The sequence below is a fragment of the Crinia signifera genome, chromosome 6 (genome assembly GCF_055691185.1).
Source record: "Crinia signifera chromosome 6, ASM5569118v1, whole genome shotgun sequence".
NCBI classification, from domain to species: Eukaryota; Metazoa; Chordata; class Amphibia; order Anura; family Myobatrachidae; genus Crinia; species Crinia signifera.
This window is the reverse complement of record NC_139222.1, coordinates 293,954,007-293,976,295: the sequence shown is the minus strand read 5'-3', so window position 1 is coordinate 293,976,295 and position 22,289 is coordinate 293,954,007. Positions and strand designations below refer to the sequence as shown.

Here is a 22,289-nt window from a genome sequence, read left to right as displayed (position 1 = left end):
CAGCCCCCACATGACACTTCCCCATTAGAGATACCGGGATTAGTGTCCACCTGAGTCAGCCCCCACATGACACTTCCCCATTAGAGATACCGGGATTAGTGTCCACCTGAGTCAGCCCCCACATGACACATCCCCATCAGAGATACCAGGATTATTGTCCACCTGAGTCAGCCCCCACATGACACTTCCCCATCAGAGATACCGGGATTAGTGTCCACCTGAGTCAGCCCCCACATGACACTTCCCCATCAGAGATACCGGGATAAGTGTCCATCTGAGTCAGCCCCCACATGACACATCCCCATCAGAGATACCAGGATTAGTGTCCACCTGAGTCAGCCCCCACATGACACTTCCCCATCAGAGATACCGGGATTAGTGTCCACCTGAGTCAGCCCCCACATGACACTTCCCCATCAGAGATACCGGGATTAGTGTCCATCTGAGTCAGCCCCCACATGACACATCCCCATCAGAGATACCAGGATTAGTGTCCACCTGAGTCAGCCGCCACATGACACATCTCCATCAGAGATACCGGGATTAGTGTCCACCTGAGTCAGCCACCACATGACACTTCCCCATCAGAGATACCGGGATTAGTGTCCACTTCTGAGTCAGCCCCCACATGACACATCTCCATCAGAGATACCGGTATTAGTGTCCACCTCTGAGTCAGCCCCCACATGACACATCCCCATCAGAGAAACCGGGATTAGTGTCCACCTAAATCAGCCGCCACATGACACTTCCCCATCAGAAATACCGGGATTAATGTCCACCTCTGAGTCAGCCCCCACATGACACTTCCCCATCAGAGATACCGGGATTAGTGTCCACCTCTGAGTCAGCCCCCACATGACACATCCCCATCAGAGATACCGGGATTAGTGTCCACCTGAGTCAGCCGCCACATGACACTTCCCCATCAGAGATACCGGTATTAGTGTCCACCTCTGAGTCAGCCCCCACATGACACATCCCCATCAGAGACACCGGGATTAGTGTCCACCTGAGTCAGCCCCCACATGACACATCCCCATCAGAGATACCAGGATTAGTGTCCACCTGTGTCCGCCCCCACATGACACTTCCCCATCAGAGATACCGGGATTAGTGTCCACCTCTGAGTCAGCCCCCACATGACACATCCCCATCAGAGATACCAGGATTAGTGTTCACCTGAGTCAGCCCCCACATGACACATCCCCATCAGAGATACCGGGATTAGTGTCCACCTGAGTCAGCCGCCACATGACACTTCCCCATCAGAGATACCGGGATTAGTGTCCACCTCTGAGTCAGCCCCCACATGACACTTCCCCATCAGAGAAACCGGGATTAGTGTCCACTTAAATCAGCCCCCACATGGCACATCCCCATCAGAGACACCGGGCTTAGTGTCTACCTGAGTCAGCCCCCACATCACACATACCCATCAGAGATACCAGGATTAGTGTCCACCTGTGTCCGCCCCCACATGACACTTCCCCATCAGAGATACCAGGATTAGTGTCCACCTGTGTCCGCCCCCACATGACACTTCCCCATCAGAGATACCGGGATTAGTGTCCACCTGTGTCAGCCCCCAGATGACACTTCCCCATCAGAGATACCGGGATTAGTGTCCACCTCTGAGTCAGCCCCCACATGACACTTCCCCTTCAGAGATACCGGGATTAGTGTACACCTGAGTCAGCCCCCACATGACACATCCCCATCAGAGATACCGGGATTAGTGTCCACCTGAGTCAGCCCCCACATGACACATCCACATCAGAGATACCGGGATTAGTGTCCACCTGAGTCAGCCCCCACATGACACTTCCCCATCAGAGATACCGGGATTAGTGTCCACCTGAGTCAGCCCCCACATGACACTTCCACATCAGAGATACCGGGATTAGTGTCCACCTGAGTCAGCCCCAACATGACACATCCCCATCAGAGATACCGGGTTTAGTGTCCACCTGAGTCAGCCCCCACATGACACTTCCCCATCAGAGATACCGGGATTAGTGTCCACCTGAGTCAGCCCCCACATGAAACATCCCCATCAGAGATACCGGTATTAGTGTCCACCTGAGTCAGCCCCCACATGAAACATCCCCATCAGAGATACCGGGATTAGTGTCCACCTGAGTCAGCCCCCACATGACACATCCACATCAGAGATACCGGGATTAGTGTCCACCTGAGTCAGCCCCCACATAACACATCCCCATCAGAGATACCGGGATTAGTGTCCACCTGAGTCAGCCCCCACATGACACATCCCCATCAGAGATACCAGGATTAGTGTCCACCTGAGTCAGCCCCCACATGACACATCCCCATCAGAGATACCGGGATTAGTGTCCACCTGAGTCAGCCGCCACATGACACTTCCCCATCAGAGATACCAGGATTAGTGTCCACCTGAGTCAGCCCCTACATAACACATCCCCATCAGAGATACCGGGATTAGTGTCCACCTGAGTCAGCCCCCACATGACACTTCCCCATCAGAGATACCAGGATTAGTGTCCACCTGAGTCAGCCGCCACATAACACTTCCCCATCAGAGATACCGGGATTAGTGTCCACCTCTGAGTCAGCCCCCACATGACACATCTCCATCAGAGAAACCAGGATTAGTGTCCACCTAAATCAGCCCCCACATGACACATCCCCATCAGAGACACCGGGATTAGTGTCCACCTGAGTCAGCCCCCACATGACACATCCCCATCAGAGATACCGGGATTAGCATCCACCTCTGAGTCAGCCCCCACATGACACTTCCCCATCAGAGATACCGAGATTAGCATCCCCCTCTGAGTCAGCCGCCACATGACACATCTCCATCAGAGATACCGGGATTAGTGCCCACATGAGTCAGCCCCCACATTACACATTCCAATCTGAGATACCGGTATTAGCGTCCACCTCTGAGTCACCCCCACAATACACATCCCCATCTGAGATACTGGGATTAGTGTCCACCTCTTAGTCAGCCCCCACATTACACATTCCAATCTGAGATACCGGTATTAGCGTCCACCTCTGAGTCACCCCCACATTACACGTCTCCATCTGAGATACCGGGATTAGCATCCCCCTCTGAGTCAGCCGCCACATGACACATCCCCATCAGAGATACCGGGATTAGTGCCCACATGAGTCAGCCCCCACATTACACATTCCAATCTGAGATACCGGTATTAGCGTCCACCTCTGAGTCACCCCCACAATACACATCCCCATCTAAGATACTGGGATTAGTGTCCACCTCTTAGTCAGCCCCTACATTACACATTCCAATCTGAGATACCGGTATTAGCGTCCACCTCTGAGTCACCCCCACATTACACGTCTCCATCTGAGATACCGGGATTAGCATCCACCTCTTAGTCAGCCCCCACATTACACATTCCAATCTGAGATACCATTATTAGTGTCCCCCTCTGAGTCACCCCCAAAATTACACATTACCATCTGAGATACCGGTATTAGCGTCACCCTCTGAGTCACCCCCAAAATTACACATTCCCATCTGAGATACTGGGAGTAGCATCCACCTGAGTCAGCCCCCACATTACACAAACCCATCTGAGATACCGGTATTAGCGTCCACCTCTGAGTCACCCCCAAAGTTACACATTCCCATCTGAGATACCGGGATTAGCATCCACCTCTGAGTCAGCCCCCACATGACACATTCCCATCAGAGATACCGGGATTAGGGTCCACCTGAGTCAGCCCCCACATTACACAATCCAATCTGAGATACCGGTATTAGCGTCCACCTCTGAGTCACCCCCAAAGTTACACATTCCCATCTGAGATACTGGGATTAGCATCCACCTGAGTCAGCCCCCACATTACACATTCCCATCTGAGATACCGGTATTAGCGTCCCCCTCTGAGTCACCCCCAAAATTACACATTCCCATCTGAGATACTGGGATTAGCATCCACCTGAGTCAGCCCCCACATTACACATTCCCATCTGAGATACCGGTATTAGCGTCCACCTCTGAGTCAACCCCAAAGTTACACATTCCCATCTGAGATACCGTGATTAACGTCCACCTCTGAGTCAGCCCCCACATTACACATTCCAATCTGAGATACCAGTATTAGCGTCCCCCTCTGAGTCACCCCCAAAATTACACATTACCATCTGAGATACTGGGATTAGCATCCACCTGAGTCAGCCCCCACATTACACATTCCCATCTGAGATACCGGTATTAGCGTCCACCTCTGAGTCACCCCCAAAGTTGCACATTCCCATCTGAGATACCGTGATTAACGCCCACCTCTGAGTCAGCTTCCGCATTGCACATTCCAATCTGAGATACCGGGATTAGCGTCCACCTCTGAGTCACCCCCAAAATTACACATTCCCATTTGAGATACTGGGATTAGCATCCACCTCTAAATCAGCCCCCACATTACACATTACCATCTGAGACACTGGAATTAGCATCCAGCTCTGAGTTAACCCCCAACATTACACATTCCCATCTGAGATACCGGGATTAGCGTCTACCTCTGAATCAGACCCCACATTACACATTCCCATCTGAGATAACAGGATTAGCGTCCACCTCTGAGTCAACCCCCAACATTACATATTCCCATCTGAGATACCGGGATTAGCGTCAACCTCTGAGTCAGCCCCCAAAATTACACATTCCCATCTGAGATACCGGTATTAGCGTCCACCTCTGAGTCACCGGTATTAGCGTCCACCTCTGAGTCACCCCCAAAGTTACACATTCCCATCTGAGATACCGTGATTAACGCCCACCTCTGAGTCAGCTCCCGCATTGCACATTCCAATCTGAGATACCGGGATTAGCGTCCACCTCTGAATCAGCCCCCACATTACACATTCCCATATGAAATAACAGGATTAGCGTCCACCTCTGAGTCAACCCCCAACATTACATATTCCCATCTGAGATACCGGGATTAGCATCTACCTCTGAGTCAACCCCCAACATTACACATTCCCATCTGAGATACCAGGATTAGCGTCCACCTCTGAGTCAGCCTTGATGTTACACATTCCCATTTGAGATACTGGGATTAGGGTCCTACTCTGAGTCAGCCCCCATGTTACACATCCCCATCAGAGATACCGGGATTAGCGTCTACCTCTGAGTCAGCCCCCACATGACACATCCCCATCAGAGATACCGGGATTAGTGTCCACCTCTGAGTCAGCCCCCATGTTACACATTCTCATCTGAGATACCAGGATTAGCATCCACATCTAAGTCAGATCCTGCTTTACACATTTCTGAGATACAAAGATTAACATCCGCCTCCTTGTCAGTTCCCCACATTGCACTTTCCCCCCATCTGAGATACTGGGATTAGAGTCCATCTCTAAATCACTCCCACATTACACATCCCCATCTGAGATACCAGGATTGGTGTCTACCTGTGAGTCACCCCCACGTTACACATTCCCATCAGAGATACTGGGATTAGCGTCCACCTCTGTGTCAGCCCCACATTACACATTCCCATCAGAGATACTGGGATTAGCGTCCACCTCTGAGTCAGCTCACTTTACACATTTCAGAGACACAGAGATTAGCATCTGCCTCTGTGTCAGTACCCCACATTACACATTCCCCCAATCTGAGATACCGGGATTAGAGTCCACCTCTTAGTCACTCCCACGTTACCCATTCCCATCTGGGATACCAGGATTAGCGTATACCTGTGAATCACCACGACGTTACACATTCCCATCAAAAATACTGGGATTAGCATCCACCTCTGTGTCACCCCCACATTACACATCCCCATTTGAGATACTGGGATTAGTATCCACCTCTGAGTCAACCCCAACCATATTCCAATCTGAGATATCGGGATTAGAGCCCACCTCTGAGTCACCCCCACATTACACATTACCATCTGAGATACTGGGATTAGCATCCTCCTCTGTGTTACGACCACATTACACATTTCCATCTGAGATACCAGGATTAGCATCCACCTCTGAGTTACCCGCACATTACACATTACCATCTGAGATACTGGGATAAGCATCCAGCTCTGAGTCACCCCCACATTACACATTCCCATCAGAGATACAGGGATTAGCATCCACCTCTGAGACCGCCACATTATACATTTCCATCTGAGATACTGGTATTAGCATCCACCTCTGAGTTACCGCCACATTACATGTTACCATCTGAGATATTGGGATTAGTATCCACCTCTGAGTTACCGCCACATTACACATTACCATATCTGAGATACTGGGATTAGTATCCACCTCTGAGTTACCGCAACATTACACATTTCCATCTGAGATACTGGGATTAGGATCCACCTCTGAGTTACCGCCACATTACACATTACCATCTGAGATACTGGGATTAGCATCCACCTCTGAGTCACCCCCACATTACACATTCCCATCAGAGATACAGGGATTAGCATCCACCTCTGAGTTACCGCCACATTACACATCCCCATCTGAGATACTGGGATTAGCATCCACCTCTGAGTTCCTGCCACATTACACATTCCCATCTGAGATACTGGGATTAACATCCACCTCTGAGTCACCCCCACATTACACATCCCCATTTGAGATACTGGGATTAGCATCCACCTCTGAGTCACCCCCACATTACACATCCCCATTTGAGATACTGGGAATAGTATCCACTTCTGAGTCAGCTCCAGCATTATATATTCCCATCTGCAATACCAGGATTAGAATCCACCTCTGAGTCACCCCCACATTACACATTCCCATCAGAGATACCAGGATTAGCATCCACTTCTGAGTCACCCCCACATTACACATTCCCATCAGAGATACCAGGATTAGCATCCACCTCTGAGTCAGATCCCGCATTATACATTCCCATCAGAGATAACAGGATTAGCATCCACTTCTGAGTCACCCCCACATTACACATTACCATCTGAGATACCGTGATTATCGTCCACCTCTGAGTCAGTTTCCGCATTACACATTTACATACAGGGGAATGAAGAAGAGACATTTACTCAAGTTGGTTATTTTCCATTTAATTTCAGATCCAACCAGTGTGAAATGCAGTTTACAGAGACCTCAGATCCGTCACTTCCAGAGCACATATGACATAAAATGCATTTAATTTTTAAATAGTATGTGTAAAATACATTAAATCTGTTATCATATATATGTATGTATACATTTTCAATTTATATATATATATGTAGAAGACACTCATACAACATAACACTAAACACTCCCTGACATTCTGAAATTAGTAACAAATATCGGTACTTATGAGTTATCTGGGCGCCCGATTTCTAAATCGGGTCGGATCGGGCACATCGCATCGCATGCGACCATCGGATGCGATGCGATGCGATGCGATGACCCGATTTTTCCATAGGAATCAATGTTAAAATGGACTGAGTCCATTTTAACATGGAATTCAATGGGAAAAAGGGGTCCTTTTCATACCCCTACTATCCAAGTGGGCATGGAGTTGGATATAAACCTGTGGCAAACGTAGCGAGCCACCGAGCCCGAAGCGTGGCGAGCGTAGCGAGCCCCGCGAGGGGACACGGAATACCGTCCCCTCGCGGGGCTCGCTTCGCTCGCCACGCTTCGGGCTCGGTGGCTCGCTACGCTCGCCACAGGTTTATATCCAACTCCATGCCCACTTGGATAGTAGGGGTATGAAAAGGACCCCTTTTTCCCATTGAATTCCATGTTAAAATGGACTCAGTCCATTTTAACATTGATTCCTATGGAAAAATCGGGTCATCGCATCCGATGGTCGCATGCGATGCGATGCGATGCGATATCGCATCGCATCGCATCTGATTGTATGCCTTAACTTAAGGCATACAATCAAAAAATCGGCAGCCCAGATAACTCACAAGTACCCAAATATCAGATACTGAAATCCTCTATATTTCAGCTATTTCCCCTTTAAATAATTTACAATAAAAAGAATATAATAAGCTTAGGGCCCACTGCTTCCATTTCAGTGAATTGACAAAGACACATGCCAGGTCAGCTGACCAGACAGAACTGTGTCTGGTGTGATCCCACATCTACAAGAACAATTGGCAAATTGTGGCTGTAACAGCATCCGAATTATTCTACAAATCCGATCCTAAAACATGGTCACAAAACACAAGTCCCATAATATATACCAAGTGATCCCCAATATTTGGGGACGGTCCCCAGAGAGGTCAAAACAAAGGATGGTCTGCAGTGTGGTGCACAACAAAGGATGTCCCCAGGGTGGTGCACAACAATGGACGGTCTGAAGGGTGGTGCACAACAAAGGACATTACTAAGCTGGGGCACAACAATGGACGGTCCCTAATGTGGTGAACAACAATGGATGGACCTAAGGGTGGTACACAACAAAGGATGGTCCCTATTGTGGCACACAACAATGGACGGTCCCCAAAGTGGTGCACAATAAAAGGTGGTCCTCTGGGTGGTGCATAACAATGGACAGACCCAATGCAGACCCAGTGGTGCACAATGGATTGTCCCTAGTGTGGTGCATAACAAAAGGTCTCTGGGTGGTGCATAATAATGGACGGTCTACAAGGTGGTGCACAAAAATTGACGGTGCCTAATGTGGTGAACAACAATGGATGGACCCCAGGTTGGTGCACAACAAAGGATGGTCCCTAGTGTGGTGCACAACAATGGATGGACCCCAGGGTGGTGCACAACAAAGGATGGGCCCTAGTGTGGTGCACAACAATGGACGGACCCCAGGGTGGTGGTCAACAATGGATGGTCCCTAGTGTGGTGCACAACAAAAGGTGGTCCTCTGAGTGGATGGTCTTTAAGGTGGTGCACAAAAATGGATGGACCCCAGGGTGGTACACAACAAAGGATGGTCCCTAGTGTGATGCACAATAGATGGACCCCAGGGTGGTGCATAACAATGGTTGGTCCCCAGGGTGGTCAACAACAAAGGATTGTCCCTAGTGTGGTGCATAACAATGGATGGTCCCCAGAGTGATGCACAACAAAGGACAGTCCCGAGAGTGGTGCACAACACTGGACCGTCTCCAGGGTGGTGCACAACAAAAACCGGTTCCCAGTCTGGTGCACAACATTGGATGGTCCCCAGGGTGGTGCACATCAAAGAACGGTTTCCAGTGTGGTGCACAACATTGGATGGTCCCCAGGGTAGTGCACAACTAAGGAAGGTGACAAGGTTGGTGCACAACAATGGACAGTCTCCAGGGTTGTGCACAGCAATGGATGGTTCCCAGGGTGGTGCAGAACAATAGATGGTCCCTATTGTGGTGCACAACAATGGATGGTCCTCTGGGTAGTGCAGAACAATGGATGGTCCTCTGGGTGGTGTACAACTATGGAAGGTCCCCTGAGTGGTGCACTACAATGGACAGTCCTCAGGGTGGTGCACAACAAAGAATGGCTAAAAAATGTGCAAATATTTTTCCTCCAATCCTGTAATTGTGCAACAAACATCAAATGTATCAAAATGTGTCTCATACGATTGTATGGTGTCAATATTGCATATTTATCTGCTGCATTGTGTGTGTTTGTGTGCGTGTGTGTACACAACATAAGAAGATGGACAGCAGATATGACCCTCAATTTAATGCAGCAATTTCAGGTAAGTTAGGTGCAAACATGTGCTCATAGATATGTGTACTTGGGATGGTATTCTTACATATCTGTGTAGTGTTGATGCACAGTATGTGTGTAGGGTACAGTACATTGCTCGTAAGTATATATGTAGGGTACAGTACATATCTGTGTAGTGTTGATGCACAGTATGTGTGTAGGGTACAGTACATTGCTTTTAAGTATATATGTAGAGTACAGTACATTGCTCTTATGTATGTATGTAGCATACAGTACATATGTGTGTAGGGTACAGTACATTGCTCTTATGTATGTATGTAGCGTACAGTACATATGTGTGTAGGGTACAGTACATTGCTCTTATGTATATATGTAGGGTACAGTACATTGCTCTTATGTATATATGTAGGGTACAGTATATATCTGTGTAGTGTTGATGCACAGTATGTGTGTAGGGTACAGTACATTGCTCGTAAGTATATATGTAGGGTACAGTACATTGCTCTTAGGTATGTATGTATGTATATAGCGTACAGTACATATGTGTGTAGGGTACAGTACATTGCTCTTATGTATTTATGTAGGGTACAGTACGTTGCTCTTATGTATATATGTAGGGTACAGTACATTGCTATTATGTATGTACTGTATGTATGTATGTAGCGTACAGTACATATGTGTGTAGGGTACAGTACATTGCTATTATGTGTGATTGTAGGGTATACTACATATAAATGAATGTATGTATGCAGGGTACAGTACATTGCTATTATGTATGTATGTATGTATGTATGTATGTAGCGTACAGTACATATGTATGTAGGGTACAGTACATTGCTATTATGTGTGATTGTAGGGTACACTACATATAAATGTATGTATGTATGTATGTATGTATGTATGCAGGGTACAGTACATTTCTATTATGAATGTTTGTAGGGTACAGTACATATGTGCGTAGGGGTGAAGCACATTGCTCTTATGTATGTATGTAGGGTACAGTACATATGTGTAGGGTACAGTACATTGCTATTATGTGTGTTTGTAGGGTACAGTACATATGTGTGCAGGGATACAGTACAGTACATATGTGTGTGTGTGTGTGTGTGTGTGTATATATGCAGGGTACAGTGCATTGCTATTATGTGTGTTTGTAGGGTACAGTACATATGTGTGTAGGGATACAGTAGAGTACATATGTGTGTAGGGGTAAAGCACATTGCTCTTATGTATGTGTGTAGGGTATACTACATGTGTGTAGGGTACAGTACATCAGTACACTGTTCCCTGCCTAAGTGAAGCCAGATGCAGTCTGTGTGACTGCTCTGGCTTCATTGTGACTGACAGTGACTTCCTATTGGAAGTCCGACCTGCTAGTCACCTGAGGCGGTCCCATTAGGAGGTGTTCCCTCCCTCCAGGCAGTACATATGTGTGTAGGGTACAGTACAGTACATAGGTGTGTAGGGTATGGTGCCTTTACATAAGTGTGTAGGGTACAGTACATATGTGTGTGGGGTACAGTACAGTACATATGTGTGTAGGGTACAGTAGAGTACATATGTGTGTAGGGTATGTAGCCTTTACATAAGTGTTTAGGGTACAGTACATATGTGTGTAGGGCACAGTACATTGCTCTTATGTATGTTTGTAGGGTACAGTACATTGCTCTCACCTATGTGTGTAGGCTACAATACATATTTGTCTAGGGCACAGTACATATGTGTGTATGTGTATGGGTGCAGTACATGTGTGTGCAGGAGTGCAGTACATGTGTATGTAGGGGTACAGCACATGTGAGTGTAGGGTACAGAATATATGTGTGTGGGGTACAGTACAGTACATATGTGTGTAGGGTACAGTAGAGTACATATGTGTGTAGGGTATGTAGCCTTTACATAAGTGTTTAGGGTACAGTACATATGTGTGTAGGGCACAGTACATTTCTCTTATGTATGTTTGTACATTGCTCTCACCATGTGTGAAGGGATAGAGTACTTATGTATACAAGGGTGGAGTACATGTGTATGTAGGGGTACAGCACATATGAGTGTAGGTTACAGTATATATGTGTGTAGGGTAGATAACATATATATGTAGGGGTGCAGTACATACATTTGTAGGGTTGCAGTACATATATATGTGTAGGGGTGCAGTACATACATGTGTTAGGGGGTGCAGTACATACATGTGTAGGTATTCAGTACACATGTGTGTAGAGTACGGCACATATTTGTGTAGGGGTGCAGTGCATACATGTGTATGCATGTGCCTTTCTTAGAATATATAAACCTCTGCCACCCTGATAATTGCTTCAGTGTCCTGTCCCCTGGTGCAACTATCCATATTATCCATGTACTTGTCCTAAACTGTCTTGTACTGTAATTTGTTATGTGTTTTTGATTATAACTATGCTCTGTAAAGCACCGCGGAATCTGTGTGCGCTATATAATAAATGTGTAGGGTACATTACATAGATGTGTAGGGGTGCAGTACATACTGTACATGTGTAGGGTTGCTGTAAATTCATGTGTACGGGTGCAGTACATATGTGTGTAGGGTACAGTGCATACATGTGTAGGGGTGCAAAATATTTATGTGTATGGGTAGAGTACATACGTGTGTAGCAGTGCAGTACATACATTTGTAGGGTACAGTACATACATGTGTAAAGGTGCAGTTACATGTGTCAGATACAGTGTAGGGGTGCAGTACATACGTACGATGATGTTTGTCTGTTATAGTTACTCATCAGAGAGAAAAGCACATACACCACATATATGTATATGATGCAGTACATACGTATGTAGTGCTGCGGTATTTAGGTGCGTCAGGTACAGTACATACATGTGTAGGGGTGCAGTATATATATGTGTGTAGGGTAGATAACATATATGTGTGTAGGGGTGCAGTCGATATGTGTGTAGGGTACATTGATGTTTGCCTGTTACAGTAACTCATCAGAGAGAAATACACATCCAGCACATATATGTATAAGGTACAGGACATACGTGTGTAGTATTTGTGTGTGTCAGGTACAGTACATAGGTGTATAGGGGTGTAGTATATATGTATGTCAGGTACAGTACATAGGTGTATAGGGGTGTAGTATATATGTATGTCAGGTACAGTACATAGGTGTATAGGGGTGTAGTATATATGTATGTCAGGTACAGTACATAGGTGTATAGGGGTGTAGTATATATGTATGTCAGGTACAGTACATAGGTGTATAGGGGTGTAGTATATATGTATGTCAGGTACAGTACATAGGTGTATAGGGGTGTAGTATATATGTATGTCAGGTACAGTACATAGGTGTATAGGGGTGTAGTATATATGTATGTCAGGTACAGTACATACATGTGTAGGGGTGCAGTATTTATGTATGTCAGGTACAGTACATAGGTGTATAGGGGCACAATATTTATGTGTGTCAGGTACAGTACATAGGTTTGTAGGGGTGTAGTATGTATATGTGTCAGGTATAGTACATACATGTGTGTGTGTGTGTGTGTGTGTGTGTGTGTGTGTGTGTGGAGTACAGTACATACTTGTGTTTGGTACATTGATGTTTGCCTGTAACAGTTACTCATCAGAGATAAATACACATCCAGCACATATGTGTATAAGGTACAGGACATACGTGTATAGGGGTGCAGTATTTATGTGTGTCAGGTAAGTACATACATGTGTATAGGGGTGCAGTATATATGTACTGTATGTCAGGTACAGTACATAGGTTTGTAGGGGTGTAGTATGTATATGTGTCGGATACAGTACATACATGTGCTTGTGTGGAGTACAGAACATATGTGTCCTGGGTCCATTGATGTTTGCCTGTTACGGTTACTCATCAGAGATAAATACACATTAAGCACATATGTGTATAAGATACAGGACATACGTGTGTAGGGGTGCAGTATTTATGTGTGTCAGGTACATTACATACATGTGTATAGGGGTGCAGTATATATGTACTGTATGTCAGGTACAGTACATAGGTTTGTAGGGGTGTAGTATGTATATGTGTCGGGTACAGTACATACATGTGCGTGTGTGGAGTACAGTACATACGTGTGTTGGGTACATTGATGTTTGCCTGTTACAGTTACTCATCAGAGATAAATACACATCCAGCACATATATGTGTAAGGTACAGGACATACGTGTGTAGGGGTGCAGTATATATGTACTGTATGTCAGGTTCAGTATTTATGTACTGTATGTCACGTACAGTATGTAGATTTGTAGGGGTGTAGTATGTATATGTGTCAGGTACAGTACATACATGTGCGTGTGTGGAGTACAGTACATATGTGTGTTGGGTACATTGATGTTTTCCTGTTACAGTTACTCATCAGAGATAAATACACATCCAGCAAATATATGTATAAGGTACAGTGCATAGGTTTGTAGGGGTGTAGTATGTATGTGTGTCAGGTACAGTACATACATGCGCGTGTGTGGAGTACAGTACATACGTGTGTTGGTTACATTGATGTTTTCCTGTTACAGTTACTCATCAGAGATAAATACACATCCAGCACATATATGTATAAAGTACAGTACATAGGTTTGTAGGGGTGTAGTATGTATGTGTGTCAGGCACAGTACATACATGCGCGTGTGTGGAGTACAGTACATACGTGTGTTGGGTACATTGATGTTTGCCTGTTACAGTTACTCATCAGAGATAAATACACATCCAGCATATATATGTATAAGGTACAGTACATAGGTTTGTAGGGGTGTAGTATGTATGTGTGTCAGGTACAGTACATACATGCATGTGTGTGGAGTACAGTACATACGTGTGTTGGGTACATTGATGTTTGCCTGTTACAGTTACTCATCAGAGATAAATACACATCCAGCACAGTCAGTCCAGAGACTTTTTGTCCATCGCCTCCTTGCAGATATTCCTAGAATAGGGCTCGAAGGCTGAGGAGCTGAGGTACCTGGCAGACAGTTCTTGGAGGTTCCCTGCCATTGTCAGTGGGTTGGATGACATCCTATTGGCTACTGTGCCCAAGAGCGATGGCACGGGCATGGTGAAAATACTGTGTCCAGATTGGGAAGTGTGCAGTCCAGGCTGGTGAGGGGAAGCGCTGGTGACTTCAGGATGAGAGGTAGCTCCAGGGCCAGAGCTATTAGGGGCCCGCAATACCCCTGCGGCACAAGCAGGTAGTAATCCAGGCAGTCCAGGAGGAGAGAGGAGACGACCTTGCTCCAGAAGTCTAAGGACACTGCAAGTGGCAGCTGTCTCTGACACCACCGACCGTAGCTCGGAGTCCTTCCCCTGGTCCTTCTTCTGCTTGGTTCTACGGTTCTGGAACCAGACCTTCACCTACGGAGAGAGGACAATGAATGCAGGGACTGACCCAGGGCGATACAACACAGATAATGTATCCCCCTATTTACCACATCACAGATACTGTGGGGGACATTAACTAATGCTTTTACAAATAAGAAGTCTTCCTGTGTGATGACTGTAGTCATATATATATATATATATATATATATATATATATATACATATATACTGCAGGGATGCCCGGCACTCCACTCCCAAGTGTAGATGCAAATGGTCTGGTGCCCTCTTAGGTCTGTGTAAGACCAAATATACCGTCGGGAATCAATCGGCACTCAGGAGACTTCAGATGCGGTGAAACAACACTTTCTTTATTGGATATCCAACAAATATTTCTTAGATGGACAAAACCATGTGCACTGCAGGTGTATGCAGGTGTGCTCGCAGCCCTTTCTCCAAGTCTTGTGTGTGGCTTGAGAAAAGGGGTGCGAGCCCCGAAACGTCACTTAAATAAACCATATATATATACTGTAACATGATACAAAGTATCACTTCTATATACTGTAACAGGACACACAGTAAGACTTCTATATATATATACTGTAACATGATACAAAGTATCACTTCTATATACTTTATACTGTAACAGGACACACAGCATCACTTCCATATATATATATATATATACTGTAACATGATACAAAGTATCACTTCTATATACTGTAACAGGACACACAGTAAGACTTCTATATATATATACTGTAACATGATACAAAGTATCACTTCTATATACTGTAACAGGACACACAGTAAGACTTCTATATATATATACTGTAACATGATACAAAGTATCACTTCTATATACTGTAACAGGACACACAGTAAGACTTCTATATATATATACTGTAACATGATACAAAGTATCACTTCTATATACTGTAACAGGACACACAGTAAGAATTCTATATATATATACTGTAACATGATACAAAGTATCACTTCTATATACTGTAACAGGACACACAGTAAGACTTATATATATATATATATATACTGTAACATGATACAAAGTAATACTTCTATATACTTTATACTGTAACAGGACACACAGCATCACTTCCATATATATATATATATATATATATATATATATATATATATATATATATATATATATATATATATATATATATATATATATATATATACACATACATACTGTAACAGGACACACACCACACAGCATCACTTCCACATATATATTAGGGCGGAGTGAAAAAACTGAAATTGAGAAATTCAGAATCGGCTAGTGTGGAAAAGTTGTGACTTGACTTGAATAAGAAACGTGCAAAAGCTTTTTGATCTGAGTCAACATCTTCTGTTCTGGCAAGAGGCCTGAAGTTTCACTTTTTTGGTGAAAATGACGAAAACTATGAAGATTCTCCAATCTAGTTAAAATTATGTCAGGATGTCTTAGAGTGGTTCATTAATATACTTTAGCATAGTAAAAGAGAGTACGAGATTGTTCTAGTGCAAAGGGAATGACTTTGGTGGGAGAAAAAATCCCTAATAATTGATCCATTTTCATGGTCACAATTGTGAATATTGTGTGTTTTCTCCTGAACGTGTTTATAATAGAAGAAGCACAAATACTCTAAATGGAATTTCGGTGACACTGTGTGAAATATAACACTGCATAATAGCCCTTAATCAGACCTGATCCCAGTACAAATTTGTTCTCAAAATGGGCAAAACAAATGCTGCATTGCAGGTGGGGCAGATGTAACGTGCTGAGAGAGTTAAATTTGGGTGGGGTGTGTTGAAACTGAAATCTAAATTACAGTGTAAAAATAATGCAGCCGGTATTTACCTTGCACAGAAACAAAATAACTCACACAAATCTAAAGGTGGCCATACATCTACAGATTGATTGTCAGATTGGGCCGGTTGGAACAAACAGCTGGTAATATCTGAATGACAGTTTTTCAGCATTTCAAAGCAAATGGTCAACTGTCATTTGCTCTCATCTTTTACCAGGATTTTGTTCCAACCAGACAGATCGGACAATAAATCTGTAGATGTATGGCCACCTTAAATCTCTCTGCACATGTTACATCTGCCCCACCTGCAGTCCAGCATTTTTTTGCCCATTTTGAGAACAAATTTGTACTGCGATCAGGTCTGATTAAGGGCCACTATGCAGTGTTATATTTCACACAGTGTCACTGAACTACATGAAATTGGATTTATGCTGCTCTCTTTGCAGTGCATATACAAAGATAGACAATCCTGTGTATATAAATAAGAAATAACTGTTGCAGTCTGTTATTGAAAAACAGTAACTGTTACAATAAGTATTGCAAGTAAGTGTAAACTGTCTAATGTATCATTTTACATATCACTTCTGTTTATTGACAGAAAAACAGTGTTGCATCCCCTATGCTGGGAACATGAATGGGCTGCATTACAGCATATAATTATGCCAAAGATAAGCCAATATATTAACTGTTAAATACGTTGAAGTGTATTATGATGTAATAAATTGTAAGCTTGCAGCAGGGCCCTCTAACCCCCAAGTCTGTCTGTCATTACCCAGTTTGTTTTATCACTGTCTACTATTGTAAAGCGTAAAGGAATCTGCTGCGCTATATAAGAAACTGTAAATAAATAAATAAACAAATACATCTAATGTTTAGGGGGAAAAAATTAGAACATTGATTCAAAAAATAACAGGTTAATCATTTTCTATGAGTGGTGTCCAGCAGTACATATATGCCAATCACTGTGTTCATTTCTAGGCAGCAGGGCCGTCTTAACAGCAGTATGGGCACCTGGGCAAAGCAATGCACTGGGGCCCTTACCCATTCTCCCCTCCTAGGGGTGGGGGTGCTATCAGCAGCAGCTTTGATGTCCCACGGGTGGCAGGGGGTGCTCCATCTTCCATTTAACATGTAGGACCTGGAGCAGTAACTTCTGCTAATTACTCCTTTACTGCACAGGCGGTGGGAGGGAGAACACTAATGTGTGGAAGGGGGCACTGAGCTGAATGAAGGGTCCCTTGTAAATAACTTCCAGGGAGCTAGGGGGTGTTTTATACACAGGGGACGGTTGGATAATGGAGTGGGCTTAATATTCGTAATTTTCCGGTGGAAGGGCAGCTTGTTTGACTGCAGATATCGCCATTATCTGGAAATAGATTTCTTAGCCTAGGATAAAAACCTAGAGTCCCAACTTTCAGGAGGTGCTGGGAACTTGGGGATCAGAGATCAGGAACCAGAGCAATCCATTGACAAAAATATAAAACTGTGCACCAGACGTTTGGAGCTGGAGCAGGGACCGGCTGCTTGAAGGCTGATATCTCTGGTTCTGGGCATGATAGAGACAAGCCGCTAGTGTCAGAGAGAACCTGAGAAATATGACTGGAAATTGTAATTAACAGGTCGGATGTGGACTGCTGCTTTGAAGTTGGATATCTGCAGTTCCCCAGGGCCGATTTTCAAAATTCTGGTATCCCTGGAAAAAGGGGATCCTCAGCTATCAACATAGAGCCATTATACACCTGGGGCCCCTGGGCAAGTGCCCATTAAGCCCATACAAAAAGACGGCCCTGCTAGGCAGGATTGATCAGCAATACTTATTACAGCATAATGCACTTTAATGTATTTAACTGTTAATATATTGGCTTATCTTTGGCATAATTATATGCTGTAATGCAGCTGCAGGTGGGGCAGATGTAACATGTGCAGAGGGAGTTAATGTGGCCATACATCTACAGATTTATTGTCCGATCTGTCTGTTTGGAACAAAATACAGGTAATGGATGAGAGCACTTTGCTTTGAAATGCTGGAAAACTGCCAAAAACTGTCATTCAGATATTACCAGGTATTTGTTCCAACCAGCCAGATCTGACAATCGATCTGTAGATGTATGGCCAGCTGTATTTGGGTGAGTTATTTTGTTTCTGTGCAGGGTAAATACCTGCTGCATTATTTTTACACTGCAATTTAGATTTCAGTTTCAACACACCCCACCCAAATTTAACTCTCTCCGAACGTTACATCTGCCCCACCTGCAATGCAGCATTTGTTTTGCCCATTTTGAAAACAAATTAGTACTGCGATCAGGTCTGATTAAGGGCCATTATGCAGTGTTATATTTCACCCAGTGTCATTGAAATTCCATTTAGAGTATTTGTGCTTCTTCTATTATAAACACGTTCAGGAGAAAACACACAATATTCACAATTGTGACCATGAAAATGGGTCAATTATTAGGGATTTTTTCTCCCACCAAAGTCATTCCCTTTGCACTAGAACAATCTCGTACTCTCTTTTACTATGCTAAAGTATATTAATGAACCACTCTAAGACATCCTGACATAATTTTAACTAGATCGGAGCATCTTCATAGTTTTCGTCATTTTCACCAAAAAAGTGAAACTTCAGGCCTCTTGCCAGAACAGAAGATGTTGACTCAGATCAAAATGCTTTTGCACGTTTCTTATTCAGGTCAAGTCACAACTTTCCCACACTAGCCGATTTTGAATTTCTCAATTTCAGTTTTTTCACTCCGCCCTAATATATATATATACTGTAGATGGCAATAAGGCGTCACTCGGAGACTGGATACAACTTCAAAAATTTATTGTGTGGTGACCGACACCAGTGTTTCGAGACTACAGCTCGTCCTCAGGGTTCAACTCACAAACATCAAATGACAGAGTTAAATACCCTACAGAGATTCCCGCGCCCACCAATGTTTAATTACACTTACCTGGATCAGGTGTGCCCTCAGCGCGTGTTGCGTGTAGTCGGATCACTCCTAAGCCGATGCGTGCTTCCTGGTGATGTCATCACCCCGCGTCCCTGCCTCTGGAACGCACGCCGGCGGTCAGAGCTCACCCGACTTCCGCATAACTGACACGCAGGAGCTAACCCGTCCAGGATTAATCTACGAGCACAATACAAATATGTGCAATAAAGTGTCAAATGCATACACAATATAATACAAGAAATAAACATTACAACATGATACAATATTAATATAAAAAAAGTGACAAAAAAATACAAAAAATTGAGAAAAGACGGACAATGTTAAAAAGTGTAGTAACCCTTTGTTTGTCAGACTCAAATCATTTCCAAGATAATACATACAAAATTACCCATTAAAGGGGCAGTATTAGATTCGATTTGTTTTTATTAATATTAATATTAGTAGGATTATCCAATAGTCTGACCTATACTGAGAGGGTGACCTATACAATATGAAAGCACTACCAATGCAGACTAAATCGATGGCATTTAACTAGTGGAAAAAATCAACACTGTAACAAAATCAGTCGGCTGGTATACAGACCAGCTTGTGCTATAATGCAGAAATACAAGAAAAAGGATAACAAACCAGGGTACATTCCCCACCTATAAAAAACTTTGTAAGCCATGCTGTTCATTTAACCCCCTAGGCGCGATGGTATCCAACAAGTGGATCCACCGTGCCTCAGCCTGGAGGAGCTTTTTGCCTTTATTACCACCCCTGTAATGCACAGGTATATGGTCAATAATTTTGGACCTCGCACTGGCAACACTGTGACTCTTCTGCACGCAATGTCGTGCAAAAGGCTGATCACTGTTGCCACTAGCCAGGGCTTGTCTGATAGCGTGGCGATGGTTCGCCATCCTGGTTTTGAACTGACATTCTGTCTTGCCCACGTAGTAAAGACCACATGGACAAGACATAACATAAACCACGAATTTAGTGGAACACGTGACCGCAAATTTGATAGGAATACTGCGGCCCGTGTGAGGATGGTTGATGAACTTTCCCGCCAGTAAAGAACCGCAGGTCGTACAACCCACACATTTATAACAGCCAGCCGGTCTAGTCAAAAAATGCGTGGGTGCAGCTTTTTTGGTAAGCTCACTAATATCCAATTTCACTACCAGATCACTCAAATTTCTCCCCCGTTTATATGATGGCATGATCTGCATTTTATTCAAGCCAGGCAGTTCCTTATCTGTAGTGATAAGGGACCATTGCTGTTTCACCTTTTTAGTAACCACTTGGCTGTCAGTTGCAAATTCATTAACCCAGGGCATCTTATACTTAATTTGCTCAGCCCTGTCAGGAGGATTTAATGCTACATCTCTTGAGATTTGTAAAACCTTTTCTTTGGCCTTCAAGAGAGAACCCCGTCTGTACCCCCGGGCTTCAAACTTTTCTTGCATTAAATCCAGTTGTTTACAGGTTTCTACAGGGTCACTGGTGATCCTGCGCACGCGCAACATCTGGGAGAAAGGGAGACCTTCACGTAGGGGAAGGGGATGGCAGCTTTCGTGGCGTAAAAGAGTATTTCTGTCTGTTTCTTTAACGAAAATAGAAGTAGAAAGCCTCCCACTGTTGAGCATAATTTTTACATCCAGAAAGTTAACATAATTCTCACTAATGGTGAAGGTAAACTTCACTGGACTTTCTGAACAATTATGAGCCTCAAACATCTCTGTTAGGGACTCGGCGGATCCCTGCCAAAATATCAACAAATCGTCGATATATCGAAGATAAAGTAGTATCTTATCACTATTTGGGCCCTGAAAGAATAACTCGTTGTCTATCAGGCACATAAAAGCATTGGCGTACGATGGGGCCACCGGGGACCAATGCTTTTATGTGCCTGATAGACAACGAGTTATTCTTTCAGGGCCCAAATAGTGATAAGATACTACTTTATCTTCGATATATCGACGATTTGTTGATATTTTGGCAGGGATCCGCCGAGTCCCTAACAGAGATGTTTGAGGCTCATAATTGTTCAGAAAGTCCAGTGAAGTTTACCTTCACCATTAGTGAGAATTATGTTAACTTTCTGGATGTAAAAATTATGCTCAACAGTGGGAGGCTTTCTACTTCTATTTTCGTTAAAGAAACAGACAGAAATACTCTTTTACGCCACGAAAGCTGCCATCCCCTTCCCCTACGTGAAGGTCTCCCTTTCTCCCAGATGTTGCGCGTGCGCAGGATCACCAGTGACCCTGTAGAAACCTGTAAACAACTGGATTTAATGCAAGAAAAGTTTGAAGCCCGGGGGTACAGACGGGGTTCTCTCTTGAAGGCCAAAGAAAAGGTTTTACAAATCTCAAGAGATGTAGCATTAAATCCTCCTGACAGGGCTGAGCAAATTAAGTATAAGATGCCCTGGGTTAATGAATTTGCAACTGACAGCCAAGTGGTTACTAAAAAGGTGAAACAGCAATGGTCCCTTATCACTACAGATAAGGAACTGCCTGGCTTGAATAAAATGCAGATCATGCCATCATATAAACGGGGGAGAAATTTGAGTGATCTGGTAGTGAAATTGGATATTAGTGAGCTT

At 44.2% G+C, this 22,289-nt stretch overlaps 1 protein-coding gene across 1 annotated transcript in view; it reads right to left on the bottom strand.

The window, feature by feature from the left end:
* Window positions 1-7,755: 7,755 nt before the first annotated feature.
* The window catches only part of VAX1 (ventral anterior homeobox 1), a 39,098-nt gene continuing 24,564 nt past the window's right edge, over window positions 7,756-22,289 (bottom strand). The window contains exon 3 of the mRNA XM_083149945.1: window positions 7,756-14,958. Coding sequence (XP_083006071.1) covers window positions 14,491-14,958 — 468 coding nt within the window. The 3' untranslated portion in view covers window positions 7,756-14,490. The remainder of the gene's footprint in view (window positions 14,959-22,289) is intronic.